We start from the raw sequence: 19,995 nt of genomic DNA on the forward strand, positions 1-19,995 counted from the left end.
TGCTAGAGCTAACTGGAATCCTTTGTAGGTCCAGGCATGCTTAAACTGAAAAGAAAGGCATTCTAGCAACTGATTTTTGGAAATAAAAGTGGAGAGGAGAAGCCCAGAAGTGATAGAATATCAATTGTGAGAACACCTAACTGTGAAGGTGGCCCTCAGGTGTTCCAGTGACTCAGCCATCCTGGAAGTGGAAAGATGGACAATGTCACCAGCCTGGTGTCTGTTGCTGTTGATTGTGCAGAAGGTTTTTTCCTCTTTTATCTACAAAAGAGATTTTCTCCCTATTTCCTTTGATTCTCTCTATCTCTCTCCCTCCCTTTCGCTCTTTCTCTCTCTCTCACATCTGTTTTAGTCCCAGTCTGACTTTCACTGCCATCCATTGTCACTGTAATAAGTTGGGCCCAAGCCCCTTCCTTGAGAAATGAGGGAAGCAATGCTATTCCTAGATGTGTCTAATAAAATGGCCAGCACTATCTTGCACCTTTAGAGCACTCATTCATGCTTAAATGACTCCAGATGATCAGAATTAATCAGGAGAGCTACAAAGCTCCAAAAGTCATATAACAAACCAAGTTTTTGCTGTGTGTATGTCTCACAAAACTTACAGATTTCACTGTGGTCTGAGCTCTTTAGGAGAACTGCACATCCAGTGTAACGATGCCAGAGCAGGTCCAGCATTAGAGCTCAGTGGTGAAGGAGAAAGGCCAGGATAGCTCCAGCTGAATTTCCATGGAAATATTTCCTGGGAGATCACGGCTATCACAGTCACTGCTTCCACCTTCTGCAGATATCTAGGGTTTCTTTTAAGCTTTCACTGAAACATAGAAATTATTTGCAAGGAAAATAAATAGGACAAAAGCATGATTTCCTCCCAATGTGTTCAGTACATTCAAGGCTCAGGTAGGAGATTGCTGACAGAATTCCACTGCCACACAAACAATATAATCATATATGGGAAAAGTGCTTTTGAAAAATCCTGCTGAAAACTCCAGTTTAGCAAGAAGTTTAACAGCAATTCCTTGCTCAGCCTAATTAGAAAATGGGAAAATGGGAACAAATTGGGACCAAAGAATATTGCAATTTACACAAGCATATAGCAATTTATTATCAATTATGGATGGAGTAGGAAGATCAGAATTAGCAAGCTTAACTAACGCATCCTGTCAGCTATTAGCTTCTCTGTTAAATAGTGACAGAACTGAATAATCTAACAAATACAGGTCTTGATCCTAAAACTAAGATTCAGAGTTCCTTCAGAGTTTTCAGCTCAGAGCTATAGACTGATTACAAGTACACAGCCTTTTACAAGCATTCTTTGGGGAACTTGTCTTGGAGGGTCCCTGGAAGTTAGAACTATGATTTATAATAAACTACTCACAGACATTGAGATTCCATTATGGTAAGAGTTTGTTTTCTCCAGTGGATAACTGAGGAAGAGTCTTATCCTGGTAAGAACTGCACTGGAAGGAAGATGAGAGCAGACTCATATACAACATGGTATTTGCAAGGAGAGAAGTATGGCAGGAAGGAAAGGGAGAGGCTTTAATATATAAGCATAAAGCCACAAAGATCAGACCAAGAAATGAAAACTACTCCAGAGGAAAAAAGCACAGTCTGTCAGTGTTATTCAGTGTAATAACACAGAAGGAACACATTAATTTTAACCTTGATTCAATTGTCAATACTCACAAGAGGTGGATGGGAACAACAAGACTAGTTAATGTCCCCTTAAACTGCCAGAATAACTTTTCTAAAACCCTGCGAACCCACAAACATTATATCCCTGGTGACTTGGCATACTACACCGCCAGGCTGTCTGAGCACAGGCTGAGAATGATCAATTACAAGCCTTGTGACTCAAGTAATGAATCTTGTCGCAAGCCTGTAAAGTAAACTTCAAAAGGAGAAGGGTTCTTTTGCTAATTTTTGGAGCCCTGAATGATTTTTCAACAAAACCCAGGCACTCTGAAATTAGTTTCATTTGCAGTCCTCCCAGGTCTTGGTAAAAGGGAAACCAGACTTTGGGTGCATTTTGTGTGTTCCTGTTTAAAAGGTGAAAAAGCTGCTGCTCAGTTACTTCAGCAGAGGAGATCCAGCTGAAGAAGCCAACTGGGGGGAAATTTCTGGGCTTTTAGAAGTTGTTTCTGGAATTTAAGACCAAAATGTTTCTAATTGTGGCTTCTGTGGGATGAAATGACTGATGAAACAGTGTATTTGGAAGATGTGGCCAAATCCAAAGCAACCACTTTCTGCAGGACGGCTGGATGACAACAGCTTTTGTTGTAGCTGAGTAAAACAGTGGTTTAGAAATGCCCAAAGCTGTTTACAAAGGAGGAAAATTAACTTCAGATAACTTTCAGAAATGGCCCCTTTTATACTGTCATGGGCATGAAATGTAGATATCACCCAAGATCATGCCTGAAGACCCTTGAGCAAGAAGGGGCTATTTACTGCAGGCACAGGACTACATCCTGTCACTTTTGGCACCTTTGCTGGAAGTTTCCAAGAGGGCCATCAGAATAGATTCAGCAAACATCTCAGTAATTTAAAATATTAATGGTGAACATGTGTTGTAACTGCAGTTAATTAAGCGTTGATAAAAGAATCTGAGCATAAACAATGACACACTCCCTGGAATATTTCCTAAGCAGCACCAACAATAGCGGCTGTGCCGTGCACAGACAGAGCCAGCCTGCAGGAACGAGCGGTGTCTGAGTCTTCTCCATGGCTTCGTGGTGATCACTCCTTGTTTCCAGAGCTCTGCTGCAGTGACTGTGCTCTGAGCCTTCCTCTTGGAGCACTGATTTCCCTGGGGATGCTCTTAACCCTTTTGTAAGGAGTAGGGTTGGATTAAGATGGCAAAAGTGGAGTAAAGACAGTGATGGCACGTGAGGTGTGTGTTCACCCAACACAGGGTAAGAAAGGGCTCGACAGTCTGTACACACACTGCTCACTGTTATCTCAGATGACATTGTGATTGCAGGTGTGATCACCACTTGCAGAGGGAAGGCTGTTAGTGACTCTCAGAGGCTTCCTAACAGCACAGCAGTGATTGCAGGACCCTGTTCAGGAAAGCTCCTGGGAAGAAGCAGAAAGCCTGAACAGGCAGATGCCTATATTGGTTCAGTACATGTTATCCTGAGCAAACTGGATTGATGATGGATAATGTTTTTAAAATAAAAATAGTGAATGCTTTTGGAAAAACTCACTTCAAAGTCTGATCTGAGCCTGTTGTTCCTCCATCAATGCCTGCTATTAAAGTAGTCACTTAAACTCTTGCTTCAGTGCTTACAGGATGGCTCCACTGCTCTCTCATACAGAGGGTCATGGTTTAAAAGATGGACAAAGTGTCAACATTCCCATGTGTTTGGTGTTACAGAGGGAAGGTGAAAATCAGTAGTCCTTCACTGTCATGTTCTTGCCCAGGGGCCTGTGTGAGACATAAAAATGCCACACTGAAAATTTGGTTGGAGGCAGCACTTGTGCTGGAGAGAGTTCACTGTCATGGTGAACTGCTGGCATCTCTGCAGATTGGGAGGGAAGGGGGATGAAGATTCAGGGAATATATGGGAACATCTTCCCAGTGTTGTCTGTCTGAAGCCTTGGGGAGTAGAGCAGAGTACCTGGCCCTGGTTTGCTTGTGTTTCTTGGAAAGGGGATGCTGGAGCAAGAGTGGTGTTGGGATGATCTTACTACTGAGACTAACTATGGAAGAGAACTGGCATTCCCCAGGGAATAAAGAGAACCAGAAACTGATGTTAAAGCTATTTATACTCTAGATTATGCCAAGAAAAATATTTTACACTTAGTTTAATATCATAATTGCAAGTCCAAAACCATCACTTCTAGCTTCTAAATACAGAATAGAATCTGGGAGGAGGCAGTAAGAAAATATATGTTTTGGCTTTATGATTGCAACGGAGAAATAGCCAGAATTCATCATGGGCTTGGACAAAACCAGGAGTCTTAAAAGAAATAATACTTCTAAGTGGTCTTTAGACATTCAAATGCCTAAAGAGCCTATAAACCACATAATGTTAGCTGTAACACAGATGGCCACTACACTTTGAGCTGTTTAAGCTGCTCTTTTTGCAGTCAGTGAAGCACCGATTTTAAGCTGTCTTTGGAACACAGTGTAAAAACTTCAGTAATGGATATTGCCATGAATGCAAAAAGGAGATTTTCAGCATGTGCCCCTGCCTCTGAACTTGCAATACTACTGGTGTCACTTCATGACTGGGGATTGTTGCATGCCTGTGCAGTGTGATGCCAGTTATATGTGGAGCCAGGAGTACAACCGGAGAACCTCTGGATAACATTCTCTCCATTCTGTGCCTTGAAGATGTCTGTGAAAGCATTGGGCTTTCAGTTCAGCTTGGTGTTTGACCTTCAGATAGTGAAACCATTCACTGATGATGCATTTAGGTATGACCACAGGACCTGTGTAAATCTGAATTTCATGGTTGACATCTTGCTCACATATGATTTCATTCCTGAAAAAGATCCCCATGTAACTGTGGCATTTCCACCAAGCCTTGATTGAGAAAGCAGTGTGGACTGCTTACAGAACAGCACATATCCCTTACCTCACTGCAGTAAAAGGCAAAAAGCTATAGTGAATACACTTCCCAAGACTGTTAAAGAACACAGAAACAATCCATTTTCACAAATTAAGAGAAATCTGGAGACTAAAGAAACTATCTTCTTCTCTACCAAAGAGATTTCCCAAAAAAAAAAACAACAAACAAACTCAGCCTATGCTTATGCTGAAGAGAGACCTGATCAACTGCACTACAAATCAAAGGCTGGGGAAAAGTTGTTCTCTTCAGGCTCCTGTCTGGTTACAGCTCAAATTGCAAGAACAGTCATGAAAGTGACAGTGACTGAATTTCACCTTAAAGCAGAGGTTAAAGTGAGCTCAGCAATAAGACCTCATCTCCTACTTGACTCCTCTGTACTTAAGGCTCTGCAGGCAAAAGCCCTGACTCATGTAACTGAACACTCCAGAATATCCCTGCAGCTGGCTGAAGGAGAACAGACTATAGAACTTCATTGTGAAAGGAAATTACAGAAGAAATTCCATGAATTTTCGGGAAGATAGATTCTATCTCTAACACTATTTGCATTAATCTTGAAGAACCACTTGAGATGGCCTTCCTGAACTTAACTGGAAACAGGTAATTAATGCAGGTAGTCTGATCTACCTAGGATGGTTTAGAGCTAAATCTGTATTTGGACTGAATTATCTGCCATACCCACTTTAATATCCCAAATCTGACTTGACATTTTCATCTCTTCTGGTAAATTCTGGTGCTATGGCAGGTGTGCAGACCTGTCCTGGCTGTCCAAACTTCACTATTAATCTACACTATTTGGGCACCACTGATATGACTAAACCTATGACTTTTTTCCCTTCTTTTTTCGCCTTAGCTTGTTTCTCTAATCTAACAAAGGAAATTTTTCTTTCCCTTCTAAGGAAAAAAAAATCACCCTCGTTAAGAATGCCTGCATTAAGTCAGAGACTTAAGAAAGGTACTTTGAGGTAACAGCAGCAATCTCTGGTTTATTGGAGGTTTTTTGTTACATATGTTGTGAAATATTGAGGTCTAAAACTTCCTGTCCATAGGTAAGTGAATGATGTTGCCACTTGACCTCAACTGGTGTCCCAGGTAATTTATTAGCACACATGGATGCAATACTGGCTTTACTTCAGCAAATAAGGCAGGTTTTGTTTGAAGTTTTTGATGGAATTGGACACAGTAGTAAGACAGCAATCCTTTGTGTTTGCAGGGCCATTCCCCAGTTCTTGGAATAGGACACTGGATTATAGGCACTCACTGCTCAAGAAATCAGAGTAGGGAATGATATGTGGGTTAAACTCAGGTACTCTGGAGTATTGCCCAATCTTTTCTATGTTCCACAAGAGAAAGGGTTCATAAAAAAGAGCTTGATGACATGTTTTAAGAGTTCTTTTTCTTCCCACATCATTGGAAAGTGCAGATGTCAACTTCACAGAATATGATTTGTTAAAATGAAACTCTTGTAAAACTCCTGTGTTTACAAGAAAAACCTAGATGAGGCTATATAACATCAGAGAATGGTTTGGGCTGGAAGGGATGGAAAACAGCCCCCAGTTTCAACTCCTTGTCCTAGGCAGGGACATGCTCCCTCACAGCAGGCTGTTTGAAGCCTAGAACAGCCTGTTCAGTCTGGCCTCAAACACTTCCAGGGATGGGGCATCCACAACTTTTGGGGGAAACCTCCTCCAGTGCCTCACCAGTCTCATAGTGAAGATTTTTTTTTTCTAATATCTAATCATGATCACTGATGTTGCAGTTTGAGCTTTCAAGTCAATCCATACAACAAGAGGTGTTTCACAGCAGCTGTTACTGAACATATAACAGTGCACATTTATAATGTCCATATATGGGAAATTTTATATTTCATTATGTTGCCATAGCTCTGATTGACATATTGGAGTACAAAACAAAGGACCATTTTTTAGAAAGTTTCCTCCTTTCTGTCTCTTCTTCTAAGTTTCTCCACCTTGGAAGCAGACATACATTTCAAACCTGCTCCAACACCAATATGCCCAAGAATGTTTTCCAGTAGTCATCTCCTGCTTTAATAGACCTGACTTTGTGAAGGCTAACAGGAAACAAGATGGTGAAACAGCTTCCCCCACTGAGATAAAAGTGAATGTAAATACTCTCAACACAAGAGGAGCATGCTTGGGCATCCTGACACCACAGCTGCCTTAACACACTGCCATTAGCTTTGGCCAGGAGGAAGACCCTCCTTCAAATGGAGAAAGTCTTGGCTGCACAGATAAAATTGAATGAGTTGTCTACTAGTGAATATTCTTCCCATCTTTCTTCAGGTTTCTTGTGAGTTCTATTGTAGTTTGTCTTCAACCCACACCATAATTGTTTCAATTTTGCTTAGCTTCTACACTGAAACTGCTTGTAAATACTTAATTAAAACCTGTTCACTTTCATATCATCAACCTTATTTTGAATCTGAGCACGATGAGTGTGGAGAATACTGAGAAATCCAAGCCAAGCTTTAAAAGCATTCTAAATGACTGAAGTCACTATTTAGTCTAACTTTCCTTTTTCAAAGCAGGAGTGCCAGTTGGCATCTTCTGTAGTGTGTGCTCTCTTCATACCTTTGTATGACTCAGTTACCAGTAACTAAAATAATCACAGAGCTGCTCCCCAGGACAATGCATGGACAGTGTCCTAACTGTAGAATGTGTCCACACAAGCAGATAACCATGAGGGACTTTTCTCCTACATGGAAACATACAAGAGAAGAGTGCCAGGAAGGACAACAGTGTTTTCTAGGAAAAAAATAATAGGCAATTCTGCAGAAAAAGCACTCTTAAACTCAGGTCTTTATACTGCTGTTTCTTTCCCGAAGGTATTTTCCCTGAAAAACAACTCTGAAGCATTGCTGAGGGTGTAAGAGGCACGGAATGGTAGCAATGGTACCCTCCTCTACCTGTAACTTAAATACTTACATTATGCATATTCTTGAGACTGAGATGTGGAAAAGCCTGTCAGGGAGAACAACAGACTGGAATCATTCCCTGCTCCACTGCCATTCCTGTGAGAGCCAATTCGGGTGATTCAGCCCAGACTCTGGGCTGTAATGTACAAGAGATGTTTGACACCTCGGCAACTGTAGAATTTCTGTGGCTTCCTCAGGCTGTATATTCTGGTGCTTTCCTAACTGTACTGGGTTGCCAGCTTCAGCTAAAGCCTCATTTGTCTCCTTCATGTCAGCTCTGCTGCTTCTGTTCCTCAGCATCTTTCTGTTCTTTATTTATCCACTGGTACTACATTCCCGTTTACTTTAGATAAAAAGCAAACATTCGTAAAAAGCATGCCCTGTAACAGAATTGCACAAAGCAATGGAACTCTGATGATCCTTTTCTTGCCCTTGTCTGAATTCTCACTTCATCAACTTCTTCCTTCAAGTACAATGCTCCAAAGAGAAAATAGTTTTATCAGTAGTGAGTGAAAAAGGATTGCTTCATATATTTCATAGGATATAGCATACACTAAAAATCCCATATTGATGGCTGCCGTTATTTTTGGAATAGCATGATCCTGACTTAGCAGCTGTAACTCTCAGCATTCCTGCAGAACTGCTCTGTAACTAGCTCTTCCCTGGCCTCTACCTGTGGAACCTCTTGCTCATGTACAGCACCTTACAATAGTTCTTTGGGGAAGGAAAAAAAAACACAAGTAAACGAGTACATTTAATTTTGCAAGTAAAGAATGTAAAACAAAGTCATAATTTAAAAGCCATTTCTATTTCATATAAAAAGCCAGTTATTTCAAGTTGTACACATCAAGGGGAATAGCACCACAGCCCAATGAGGAACAAATTCTGTCCATAATTGAGACGGTTAGGAACAAGTTGTTACATACAAATATACGTATCAGTACCGTACTTAATACACTCAGAAAAACTTAATTTATCCAAATAGCTGCATCCCATTTTGCTTTCTCAATCTCATTGTTTCCTAATGTTACTTTGTAGAGTCCTTTGTAACCTGGCTATGTTGGCATCCAAGGCTGCTAAGCTATTTTTAAAGTCCTCTTCATCTCGAGAAGTAAATGTTGAGAAAGAAGACATGCTCCAGTCAGACCTCCCTGAGAAATCATCAAATGAAATGCAACTAAAATCAGCTGCTTTACTGACTGTTTTCTCAGAAATCCCTGTTGGGAATGGCATTGATACATGAGGGTATGTATCAGGCTGAGACTGGTCTGGTTTATCCATGAAATCTTTTGCAGCCCCACTTGGAATGCCTCTTGGTCTCACTTGGACTTTGTCTCCTTCTGGCTTCGCTTTATCCCCTGTAACTTCAAGTGTGTTTTGCACAGTCTTTTTCACACTGTGCCCAGCATTTAATTTATCCAGTACAGTTGGATCCTCACATCCATACTGCTGCACAGAGCTTGGGAGCTCACAGTGGTAATCCAGCCTCTGACAAGCCCCTTTGCTCTGGGATAACACACCACTTCTTCCAGAGACTGGCTCCTGTTTTTTAGAGACACTGCTAGTCAGTGGAATATAAATTGTCTCATCCAACTTGGCTTGGTCATCTAGTAAAGTTCCAGAATCACTCCCTGTTTCTGCATCTTGCTTCAATGCAGCTGGTGGTCCTCTGGGAGCTGATGTTCGTTCTTCTGTGAATGCACTGTCAATTTTACTTCCTTCAGCAGCAAACTTTTCATAGGACAGATTTTGCACTTCTACTTCTCCAATTTTATTTGAGAATTGAAGATCCTTATCTATCAAAATATGATCCATTTCTAATGTTTTAAGGTAAGTCATTACTGAAGTACTCCCAGGAAACAGCTCGGGTTGCATCTGCTTTTCATGGTCTTCCAAAAGAGACTTTGAGAGAGATTTTTCAGGTTTGGGTCTAACATTGTCCCCTGTGAGGTCAGACAGAAGCTTGGCCATGCTGCCCTGCAAGGTTCTGTTAGGGTAAAATCAACCAAACAGATTCAAAATCAATCACTAAAAAAAAATAGTTAAAAATTTTTCTATAAAAATAAACATTAGATTTATCAGGCTGTAGCAAAAGTTGCAATGCACTTTCTAGATACTGTTATAAAAAGCAGTTACAAATGTGGACCAATTCCAAGTTTTTTGAATTCTTCTTCAGCTCACTGTGGCTAAAAAGTAACAAAAATAGCATAATCCAATGAATTCTCAAGATTATTCCTGGTGTACCTGCTTTGAGCAGCACAAGATGAAATAAATTGATGCCAAGAAACTGTTACAACGCAGATAGAAGCAGTCACCAAAATCACTAAGAAAGGTTCTCTGAATTATTCTTCCTGTTGCAGCTAAATAAAAAAACATAATAAAAGAAATAATTCTTCTAACTTACTGCTCTATCATAAGAGATGAACGTTTAGATGCTTATGTCTCTACATGTGTGTGTGCATATGATAATGTGACATCATTCTACCACCACCTGGTGGTCAGCACAGCACTCAAAGTGTCTGAAATTCTACTGACGAATTTGAAATGTCTATTCAAAATATTCTGCTGTTCCAAACAGTTCCAACTACAAACATGACAGAAACGGTTTTGTTTCCTCTGCACAATATATCCTAAACAATTGCATATACGTACCACTATGCATCTGCAAAAAGCTATTTATATCTCCCAGCTTGCCACTGTTTTCAGCATAAAAGAGCAAGATAAAAGAAATTCAAGGCAATAGCTCTTACTGGCACCTCCCACCACCAAGATACTAAAACCACAATAGTCCAAAGGATGAAAAAAAACCCCAAAACCCCAAAGTATAAGAAAGAAGAAAGATTTTTTTTTAAAAAGAAAAATAATGTCAGGAGGCCAAAAAAAGCCAATAGTACCTGGTTAATTCCCTCAGTCTCTTAACTTCTGCATCACGCTGACGTAACGTTATGCCCAAAATCTTATTTTCTTTCTCTGAAGCTTCCAGCTTAAACTGAAGGCTCTTCACAATTCCTAATGCCTCCTCCACTTCTGAAATGCCAACAAGAACTTACATAATTATTTATTTTAACTTTTAAAATGCTAAACAAAGAATAACCAAATTGAAAACACGCACCCATCTTGAGCTTGGTGGAATGAATGTCATAATGCTGTTTGTTCTCTAGCAATTCTTCCTCTTTGTCTTGAATACCTTTTGCAAGATGTTTATTTTCTTCTTTCTGACTTTCTATTATTTTCAGTAGCTCTTCATTTTTAGCCTGCAGTGAATCAAGGCCTTTCTGTGATTCTTTCAATTGACTCTGGAGCATCATATTCAAGGACTGCAAAGAAACCACTACCAAAAGTAAAACATAAAATGTTTAAGTGTTTTGTGTGGAAGCTTGAATTTCTAAACCAAACTAAGTTTTTAAATAATTTTGGTAATATGAATTTTGGTTACAGATAAAAGGGTTTGGTTTTGTCTTTTTTTCAGCAAGATAAAGCTCAAGCTTTCTTCTTCATTATTTCATCAGTCATCTTCATTTTAAGAGACACATAAGGAAAAATAACCTGATTGGCAGCTGAAGAGCCAAATCCATCTATATGCAGTTTAAAATGGTCCAACGGTCCATGCAAATGCAGTTGTAGCATTAGACCCGCTTAGTTCAGCTATTACTAAAGGCCACAATACATACAGACATATGAAACTACAGATCTATAAATAAAAATCATAATATCTATTGTAATAAAGCTTTAACAAATATGCCCCTATCAAGCAACATTATTGGTACTTTACATTCATAGTTGCAGCTGTGTCCAGATGTCTTCTCACTGCTTTCTTGTTCCCTAAGTTGCTGGTTTAATATTCTTAGTCTCCTAAATATGAATTGTGAAAAAGCACAAATTCAGAAATATTACAATACACTTAAAAGGACTGCAATTTAAATTAGTTTGGTGATAAGTCGATTTTGAGAATTAAATGTCAGGGAATATTTCATAAATATAAAGAAGTCTTAATAACACATTTTTCTTACATTTTGATATTTATTCAACACAAAAGAGCCTTTTCAAGTATCTGGTAAATATCTGGTGTATAACCCTCTTCTGAAGTAAATGCTACCCAGTTATGTGAGAACCCCCTGAAATGAGAGACACTTTTGCATTTGAGAATAAACTACAAAAAGAATATGAGCAGGCTAACTATCTTGATAGTGCAGTTTTCAGAGTGATGCATTGACCCCACCCAGTCAAAGGCCCCATTGTGAGATAACTGATACTACTAAAATACCAAAGTCATGCTATGTGTTAATTATTGCTTTTTAAAGTAAATGGCCTTACCAGCACACCTTCTAAGCCATAAATATTGCACAGACAAGAAAGGAAGAGCCTTAACAAAGCAATGTAAAGCAGACTGGTTAGAGAGGCTTGAGGAGCTCCCACCTGCGCAGCTGCGCGTTCTCACTGCGCAGGGGCTGCAGAGCCAGAGCGATCTCAGCTTGGAGGTTTGTACTTCCCACCACAGCTGGGAGCAATGATATGGAGCCTTCGATTTCACTCATCAACCTTAGCATTTCTGAGTCACCTGCAGGAAGCCAGGGAAAAAAGAGACTTCATAAACCTATAAATCTGTAATATAACTCATGTTTTACATGTGATTAAGCAATCGGCAAAGTGATGTTAATAGCAATTTAGTAGTATCTGGGGTTTCCCCCCTCCAAGAAAATGTCATCTTTAACTATATTTATTTAAAATTGTTAAGCTCAAGTAGAAAAACTACGCTTTACATCCTCAATAAAACACAACCCACCATCTTTCCAACCAGCCTCGGTGGGACTGCTATTGCAATCTGTCCACACCAGGACCCTCCTCAGGAGAAAACTCTGTATATGGAATAGAAACAACCTTTATCTTGCTGTCATGATAAAATTAAAATATTACAAAAATAATTTCATACTTATCCAGAGTGAATCCTGAAAGTTTTACAGTTTTGAAAAACCATAGTAAGATGTCATATATCATCTAACACAACAACTTCCAGAAACTGAAGTGCTCACTCCTTTCATTGAGCTCTTATATTATTTGTATGTAATAACTCTATTGCACAATGAAAATGTCCTCACCTTGATCTGTTACCAGTGCTCTGAGCTCACCCAGAAGATACTTTACAGTCCTAACTTTATGGGCTGTTTCTTCCGGACTTTCTTTTCTAGATTTTAGAACTTTCTTCGCATAACTTGTCTTACAGCTTGTATCTTTCACTGGAGACATGTCAAGTACATCCAATTCATCTTCTTCACTGCCTGTGTCCTCACTGTGCTCCTCAGGAGTGTCCTCCTCTGTGTCATATGAGCCATCATGTTTTTCTGGACAGTGATGATGGCCCCTCTGTTCAGTCCTGCCATTCAGCATTTCATGGGATTGTAACAGGGCTTGTATGCACCGCATCAAATCTGCTTCTTTTATCTGCTGCTCTTGGCTTGGGGCCATCTCTCTGGCAGAAGATGTTGGCATCAGTGCAGGCTCTGAAGGGGTTGATGCTCCTGGTGCTGTACAAGGGATCACACCAGGAAGAGCAGTTCCAGACTGTATTTGTGCAGCAGGAGCAGCAGAAACCACTGAGCAAACCACAGGTCCTCCCATCTCTGGCACACATTGATTGGCACTGTCTACAAGAACACCCTGCATAAAAGATATTCTAATTAAACAAAAAATTAACATGATTTTTAAATCTCTGGGAGAAAAACCCCAAACAGCACCACTCTTGTCTGACTCAATGTAGACTTGTTCATTCTTTGCTAATTATAAGAACAACTACAAATTAACAACGGAGTAATTTTCCTTTTTCATAAGGGACACTTCAAATGTAAATCTGATTTAGATTATCTTTATCTTAAATGTTATTGACAACATTAGAACACACTTCTTTTACAACTGTCCTGTAATGAAAAAACCTCAGTAGTTTCTTGAACCCAAGCAGAACAGAGAAGAAAAGAAATATAAAGGACAACATTGTAACCTTTCAGTATTTTAAGTAGATGCATTTTTTAAAAGTCAAGTTCATTACCAGCTATACATGGACTGCCTGCAGATGGAAGGCAAAACTACAGTGTTAGAGATTCAAGGTAGATTCAAGCCCTTTGCCACATTTCCTGAGGTGGCAGCTGGTATTCTCCAACACCTCTATTCTATACCCTCAAATACACAGGCATTTTCACATGTGACTCTAAGATAATACAGCATGTCTGAAGAAATAATTGCCTTGATTATTGGCAGGGAAAGCTCCACATGATATATGAGTTCTTCTATCAGGAGTTGCTTAATGATCCTAGTGTGCATTACTGAGCATGCAATTAACAGTAATCAATAATTTCCTGCATTTTCCATGTTTGCTGTCCATTACAGAATTCCTCAGGCAAAAGCAAGCAGTCAGTTGAAATGCCTCTAATTTCATTTTTTGGTGTCTACATAAAATGGGTTTTGAATAGCAGTGTTTTCTCTGTGCATCACTACCGTTTGAAATGCACAGGTTTTTTAAAGGAAAATTATTAGAAAAACCAACACGAGGAAATGTATAAATAAATAGGCAGTGCTAATTAAGTGCTTATTGATAGTGAGAATCAAAGACTTTTACTTACTGACTGAGTGGATACAGGATTAGCTGAATGCTGCAGGGACAGTGCTGATGTGGAGGTAGGTAACTGATAATTCAAAGCTGTAACATTTTGGCACCCTAAAATAAAACAACACTCATAGATCAGGGCAATGTGGGCAAAACTCGTGCAGTTAAACAGTAACCTCTACAGTCATAGTTCCACTAACCATGGTTTGAGGTAGGAGGAGATACAGTAGGAATTTCATTACTCTTCTGTGGGGGTTGGCCAGTTATCAGAGACATCTGAGTTTGCACATGCTCATACAGTTTCTGATATGCCCCAGGAGAGTGTTCACTGCAAGGCACATGAATTGATTGAACCATCTGATTCTGTGCTGCACTGGAAAGTTCCTTCTCAGCAGGAGGTGTGGTAGATGAGGCAACTTTTCTATTTGATATTGGCACTGTAGAAAAAGAAAGAACAAAAAATTCCAGCTGAAGTTGCCTGTCTTCTTGATCTACACAAACCCACTGTACTGTATGGCAGATTCTGTCAGGCTCCCTTGAAAACAGAAACAAAGATCCTATGGCCCAGGATACCAGTCAGATTTTGATTCACCAGCAAATGAATCCATCAATTTTTTCTTCCAGACAGACAACCTAAACCAGCTGGACAGGCAGCTGTCCTTGAAGGAAGTGCAGGGACTTAATCCTACAGAAGGCCAGTTCTAAAACACAAAAATATATGCTTAGATGTAATTAAAACTCTGTAATTTTACAGCACTGGGAAGATTATCAGCTATATGCTCACTTCCTACAATTCCCAGTGGGTGTTCTGCTACACACACCTGTCTACACCTGAGGCCCTACTCACCTACTAGATTAGAAATTGCACAGAAGAAACACAGTGCAGAGAGGCAGAAATGGTAATAAATGAAATATTTCTCCTGGGAGCAACTCAGCTGACAGCACCCCATCTACCTTTCTATTAAATGCTCTGGCCACTAAACCATTTGAGGTCTTGTCATTTCTAGCCCCACTTCCCTGTTTCCACAAATTCTTCTTTGAGAAAAGTCTAGCTGGACACTGAACTTCAGACCAGTTTCTTGCTGTGGATCCTAAACTGAGACCAAGGACGGCAATGCTTCCCTGTCCAAGAGAAATAGGGAAAGGGTATCATTCTTCTCCACACTTCCTACAAGATAAAGCTGATGATGTTGATAATTGTAAACACACTCAACTTTCTTCCTTGTACCTGAAGTTCAACTACTTGTGAATTTCAGTAATTATTTAGTAAACATTTAAGATTTCTAAAAGGAAACAATACATACTTTTGTGGATCCAACCCAGGATCAACCTGTAACAAATGGCAACAATTATTTGAAGCCTTGCTGAATCTCACTAAGTTGAGGAGTCTTTCAAGGTTGCTTGAACAAAAAATAAATCAAGCCTAAGAAAGCCCACTTACCAATTTCTTTTTGGACAGGAGCAGGAGTAATGATTCTTTTTAATCCTTTCTTCATGGAAGTATTTCCTTTAGTTAGCAAAGGCTTGGAAGTATATTTAAAGGTAGTTGTTTTCCCAGGTCTTTTATGGACAGTCTCCCTTCCTAGTATTAGTTGAAAGAAAAAGGGGTCAACAAAACAAATCAAGAGAGCATTACAAAACCTAAAAATGTAACTTGTGTTTTCAATAGTACAACCTGTAGCTTCTTTTTGTAAGATATTCTTCAGTAGAGCTGCACAATGGTCAAGTCCATTATGAATGGTATCAGCCTGCACAAAGAGCACTGCAGTCAGTAAATGAGTACCACGGTTTTCTTTCAGTAAACTAAGATGCTGTTTTAGAGGTGAGTGTACCCCAATCTGCCAGCTGACAAAGAACAACTCATAACCAAAAAAATGTATCATTGCCCATGCACTACTTTGCAATTATATGGAAGTTTGCAAACACATAGATTCTGCAAAATAACTAAGTTGTGCTATGGCACCCATGTCCATTCGCTCAATTTTACGTTAATTACATGTTTGTTTTTTATTCTAATTTCCATGGACATTTAAACAATACAGCCTACTTGTATTTTGAAGACAACTAGCTCAAAACCAGTACTGCAGCACTGACTCCAGCTACGCTTTCTTTCCAGCACAAAAACCTAACAAGGGTGGCTGCTTTTCTGGGAGGGCCAGCCCTTGTCCATAAGAAGATTATTTGTGTTTGCAAAATACAGATCTCCTCCTGTGCCTTGAGGAGATCTGTCAGAGCCAAACTCGCTGCACACAAAGCCCATTTGCTCCTATCTGCAAGATGCAGTACAGACACTCTGCTTGTCTTCCAGGAGCAATTTCAGGTTCAGATGCGAATTAATTACGATCTAGATTAATCTGGCTTTCTTCTCTTACTCAAGGCATTCCAATTTCCCTTCTCTTTAGATAACAGGGATGACTGTGCTAAAGAGCCATTTAATTACCTGATTGTCAGATTCAGTGGAACAGAATTCTACGTCAGAATGACATCCTTTCCTTAAGCCAAACCTGAAAAAGTGAAATTCACTGTTTATACAACCTCCTTAAAGGGAAACAAAATAAAAAAAAAACCTACTTTCATTCAAAAATAGCAAGCAAATTAATTTCATCATGAAACAAAATAACTTTCTTCCTGAAAGCTTTGCATGGCTGCAACAAACATTTTAAGCAAATAATAATTTATGTCAAAGAAGAATTCAGTCTCCACTCAAGAGTCTTACATACAGCTAGTAACACATGAATTCAGTCTTTTATAAATAAGACATGAAGAATGAAATCTGTATTTTTATATGCAAAATTTCTACTCAGTTTGTGCCTGTCTGTTCAAGGGCTGCTTAGAACCTTTCAGTTCAAAATGTTTTATACACACAAGGATTTTTTCTGTTCAGTTGTGAGATATGACAAATATAAGGCTCCCAAATACTCATACACTCAATTTAAAATAGTATTAGTGAATAAGTTCTTACTGATTTCTTCCATTTGTTAGTTTAGCTGCTCCTGACAGCCTTCCAGAAGACAGGGCCTGTTGAATACAGAAATACACTTTGACTTTCACAAAGTATTTTCACAACACTTGAAGACTGCTATTGTCCACCAATTCCAAGAACTATTTCCAAGGTAGATCAGTTCAAGGGAAGTTACAGCTCTCAAGCCAAGGGGGCAACTGCTGCCAGCAGAGCCTGAAATTTGTGCGTTTCATTTCACAAAACATGCCTTGACAGCAGGATGCTTTGTTAATTTCCACAGCATTCGACAGACACAGCCACTCACTTAAGGACTGACTCTCCAAGAGCTAATGTACAAATGTGTTTCAAATGTGAACCATGCTTGATAAATACAAACTTGAATTGTGGGGACTTTAAGAATCATCTATGGCCACTGCACAGAAACACAATCACAGTCACAGAATCGCAGCATGGATGAGGCTGGAAGGGACCACAGCGGCTCAAGCAGGGCCACCTCAGAGCACATGGCACAGGTCTGCACCCTGAGCTGTTCCTCAATATCTCCAGCGAGGGAGACTCCACACCCTCTCTGGACAACCTGCTCTTCCTCATGTTCAGGTGGAACTCCCTGTGCATCAGTTTCTGCCCATTGCCTCGTGCCCCACTGCTCGGAGCCGGGCTCCATGCTCCGGCACCCCCCTTTGGCTATGCGTACACATTGGTAAGGCTCGCTCTCAGCCATCTCCCCTCGAGGCTGAACGCTCATAGCCCCTTCCGCATTTCCTCGTAAGGGACAGATTCCTAGAGGCTCCAGACCACACTGATCCTCATTGCTCGCCGCTGGAGCTGCTCTAGGAGCTCCACGACTCTCGGGCAGAGACACAGAGGCCCAGAACCACACACAGCGCCGGAGGACCACCGTCAGGTGGCTGCGGTGCGAGCCAGGCTCGGCCTCGGAAGGCCCGACCTCGCGCAGGAGCCGTTACGCGGACGGTAGAGGGGACACCCCGACGCCCCCTCACCCCCCCGAGCACACCCGGGCTCTGGCAAGGATGCCTCGAACGAGGACCGAGCCCCGCCCGCTCCCCCCGACCCTCACGCACCTTGCGGGGCCGCGCAGCCCCCGGCGCGGCCATGGTCCGGGACCGGCCCCGCCCACGTCCGCCCCGCCCCCGCCAGCGCCGGCCAATCACCGCCCGGTCCGTACGCGGAGGGGGGCGGAGCTAACTCAGGGGTGGGGCTAACGGCCCCGCCTCGAGGCGCGCCGGCGGCCGCGGGCGCGGGAAGGGGAAGGAAATGAGCTGGGCAGCGCGGCCGGGGATTGGCGGAGAGCGGGCTGGGAGGAGCCAATGGGAGGAGAGGGGGGCGGGAAAGGGCGGGGCTCGGGCCGGCCGCGAGGGGGCGCTGCTCGCCCGCACTGCCTCTCCCTGAGGGAACGTCCCTCCGGAGCCGGGAGTGCCCGTGTGGTTGCTGTCCGGCACCGGTGCTGTTCGGTGCCCTAGGGAGTCTTTGAGACGAGCAATCAGGGGCACAGGGGCTCCGTGCACTCATAACATAAGTGGAAAACGGAGCCCTTCAAGCTAGTGGTCACAGAGTCACAGGATCAATCAGATTGGAAAAGATCTCCCTGCTCGTCGGGTCCAGCCTGTGACCGAGCGCCACCATGTCAGCCAGAACCTGGCACTCAGTGCCACCTCCAGTCTTTCTTAAACACTTCCAGGGCCCGCTATTTATCCACGACCCTGGGCAGCCCATTCCAATGTATAACCACACTTTCAGTGAATAAATTCCTCATCGTGTTCAGCCTCCCGAATCTCCCCAGGCGCAGCTCGAGTCTCTGTTCTCTTGTCCTGCCTGGCCCCTCTGGGCCTGCCCGTGCTGCCGCAGGGACACCGAGGTAACGCGGGCTGACATGGGAAAGGAGCTGCTGGACCCTGGTGTGCACGAGCCATCAGTTCTTGGTTCTGCACGCTGGCTCCCAGCTGTGGAGTTCCCATAGAACCTTCTGTGGAGTTCCCATAGAACCTTCTGTGGAGTTCCCATAGAACCTGCTGTGGAGTTCCCATAGAACCTGCTGTGGAGCTCCCGGAGAGCACCTCTGTGTGTGGATCAGCGAGGGTGGTGCCTCAAGCTCCGTACTCACAAACACACACACTGTGTATCACTCGCATATCAGTATTCTGCATTTCCTCACTTTTATTAGCTGAATAAATAGACCTTGTGAACACACAGAATTGGAAGCAATTACATTTACTCAGGGTGAAAATGTGATTGCATTGCTATGCTATTAAGGCTGCTGTAGCAGAAGTGTGTATAAATATTCAACATCTCTGCTCTCCCAATGTGTAAATTGTGTTGTTATTACCATGTTAACATTTACACTGAAACTATGACAAACTTGAATTAAAAGTATATTGTGAAGATATTTATTATCCTGTCAAGAAAAACACCAAAGAAAACAGTAACTGAGAAGGGTTTTCTGGCAGGAATTTGGAGAATTCTTCAATTCTTCTCTTTGGAAAATTAAAAATTATAAGATCACTGTAATAGAACAGCTGAGGGAAGGAATACAAACTAGAAAGATAAAGAAGAAAGATGGAAAAAGCTCAAAAAGATGTGTGGCAACTACCAAATTAGAGCAGAGCCATTCGTATACTTTCTTCTTAAGGTAGTTTCTGGAAGTTTATGGATGAATTCTTACTTAACTGATAGATGTGGGTGCAGTAGTTAAATAAGGAAGAATTATTCCAAGCTGTTTAACAGCAGGTGACATAAAAAACCCAATCCCCCCCACACTTCCATCTTTTTGTTTGAAGACACATAGATCAGCCAGCACTTCATTTTTATTCGTGCAAAGGAAAATGAATACAGAAAACTATTAGGTCCATTCTTGCCAACTGAACAATTTTGAAACTACAGATGAAGCAGCAAGATTGTCTCATAAATA

The 19,995-nt window shown here is 41.4% G+C and overlaps 1 protein-coding gene across 2 annotated transcripts; it reads right to left on the reverse strand.

Moving 5' to 3' along the window:
• Positions 1 to 8,253: 8,253 nt before the first annotated feature.
• On the reverse strand, positions 8,254 to 18,216 carry CCDC14 (coiled-coil domain containing 14). Of its 2 annotated transcripts, XM_088168287.1 has the most exons (13): positions 18,152 to 18,216; positions 17,070 to 17,125; positions 16,548 to 16,611; positions 15,783 to 15,855; positions 15,549 to 15,689; positions 14,308 to 14,544; positions 14,124 to 14,218; positions 12,609 to 13,167; positions 11,929 to 12,070; positions 11,285 to 11,364; positions 10,625 to 10,843; positions 10,407 to 10,539; positions 8,254 to 9,499 (listed from the first exon to the last, which is right to left on the reverse strand). In XM_088168287.1, exons 1-13 carry the CDS (start codon positions 18,182 to 18,184, stop codon positions 8,524 to 8,526), a joined length of 2,808 nt encoding a protein of 935 aa, XP_088024413.1. In that variant the 5' UTR covers positions 18,185 to 18,216; the 3' UTR covers positions 8,254 to 8,523. The 2 variants fall into 2 exon arrangements, with proteins under 2 accessions (XP_088024413.1, XP_014727265.2); XM_014871779.2 differs by lacking the exons at positions 15,783 to 15,855; positions 16,548 to 16,611; positions 17,070 to 17,125; positions 18,152 to 18,216 and adding an exon at positions 15,412 to 15,437 and having other exon boundaries at positions 15,549 to 15,660.
• Between the last annotated feature and the right edge of the window lie 1,779 nt (positions 18,217 to 19,995).

Source organism: Sturnus vulgaris, chromosome 7 (assembly GCF_052056855.1).
Source record: "Sturnus vulgaris isolate bStuVul1 chromosome 7, bStuVul1.hap1, whole genome shotgun sequence".
NCBI classification, from domain to species: Eukaryota; Metazoa; Chordata; class Aves; order Passeriformes; family Sturnidae; genus Sturnus; species Sturnus vulgaris.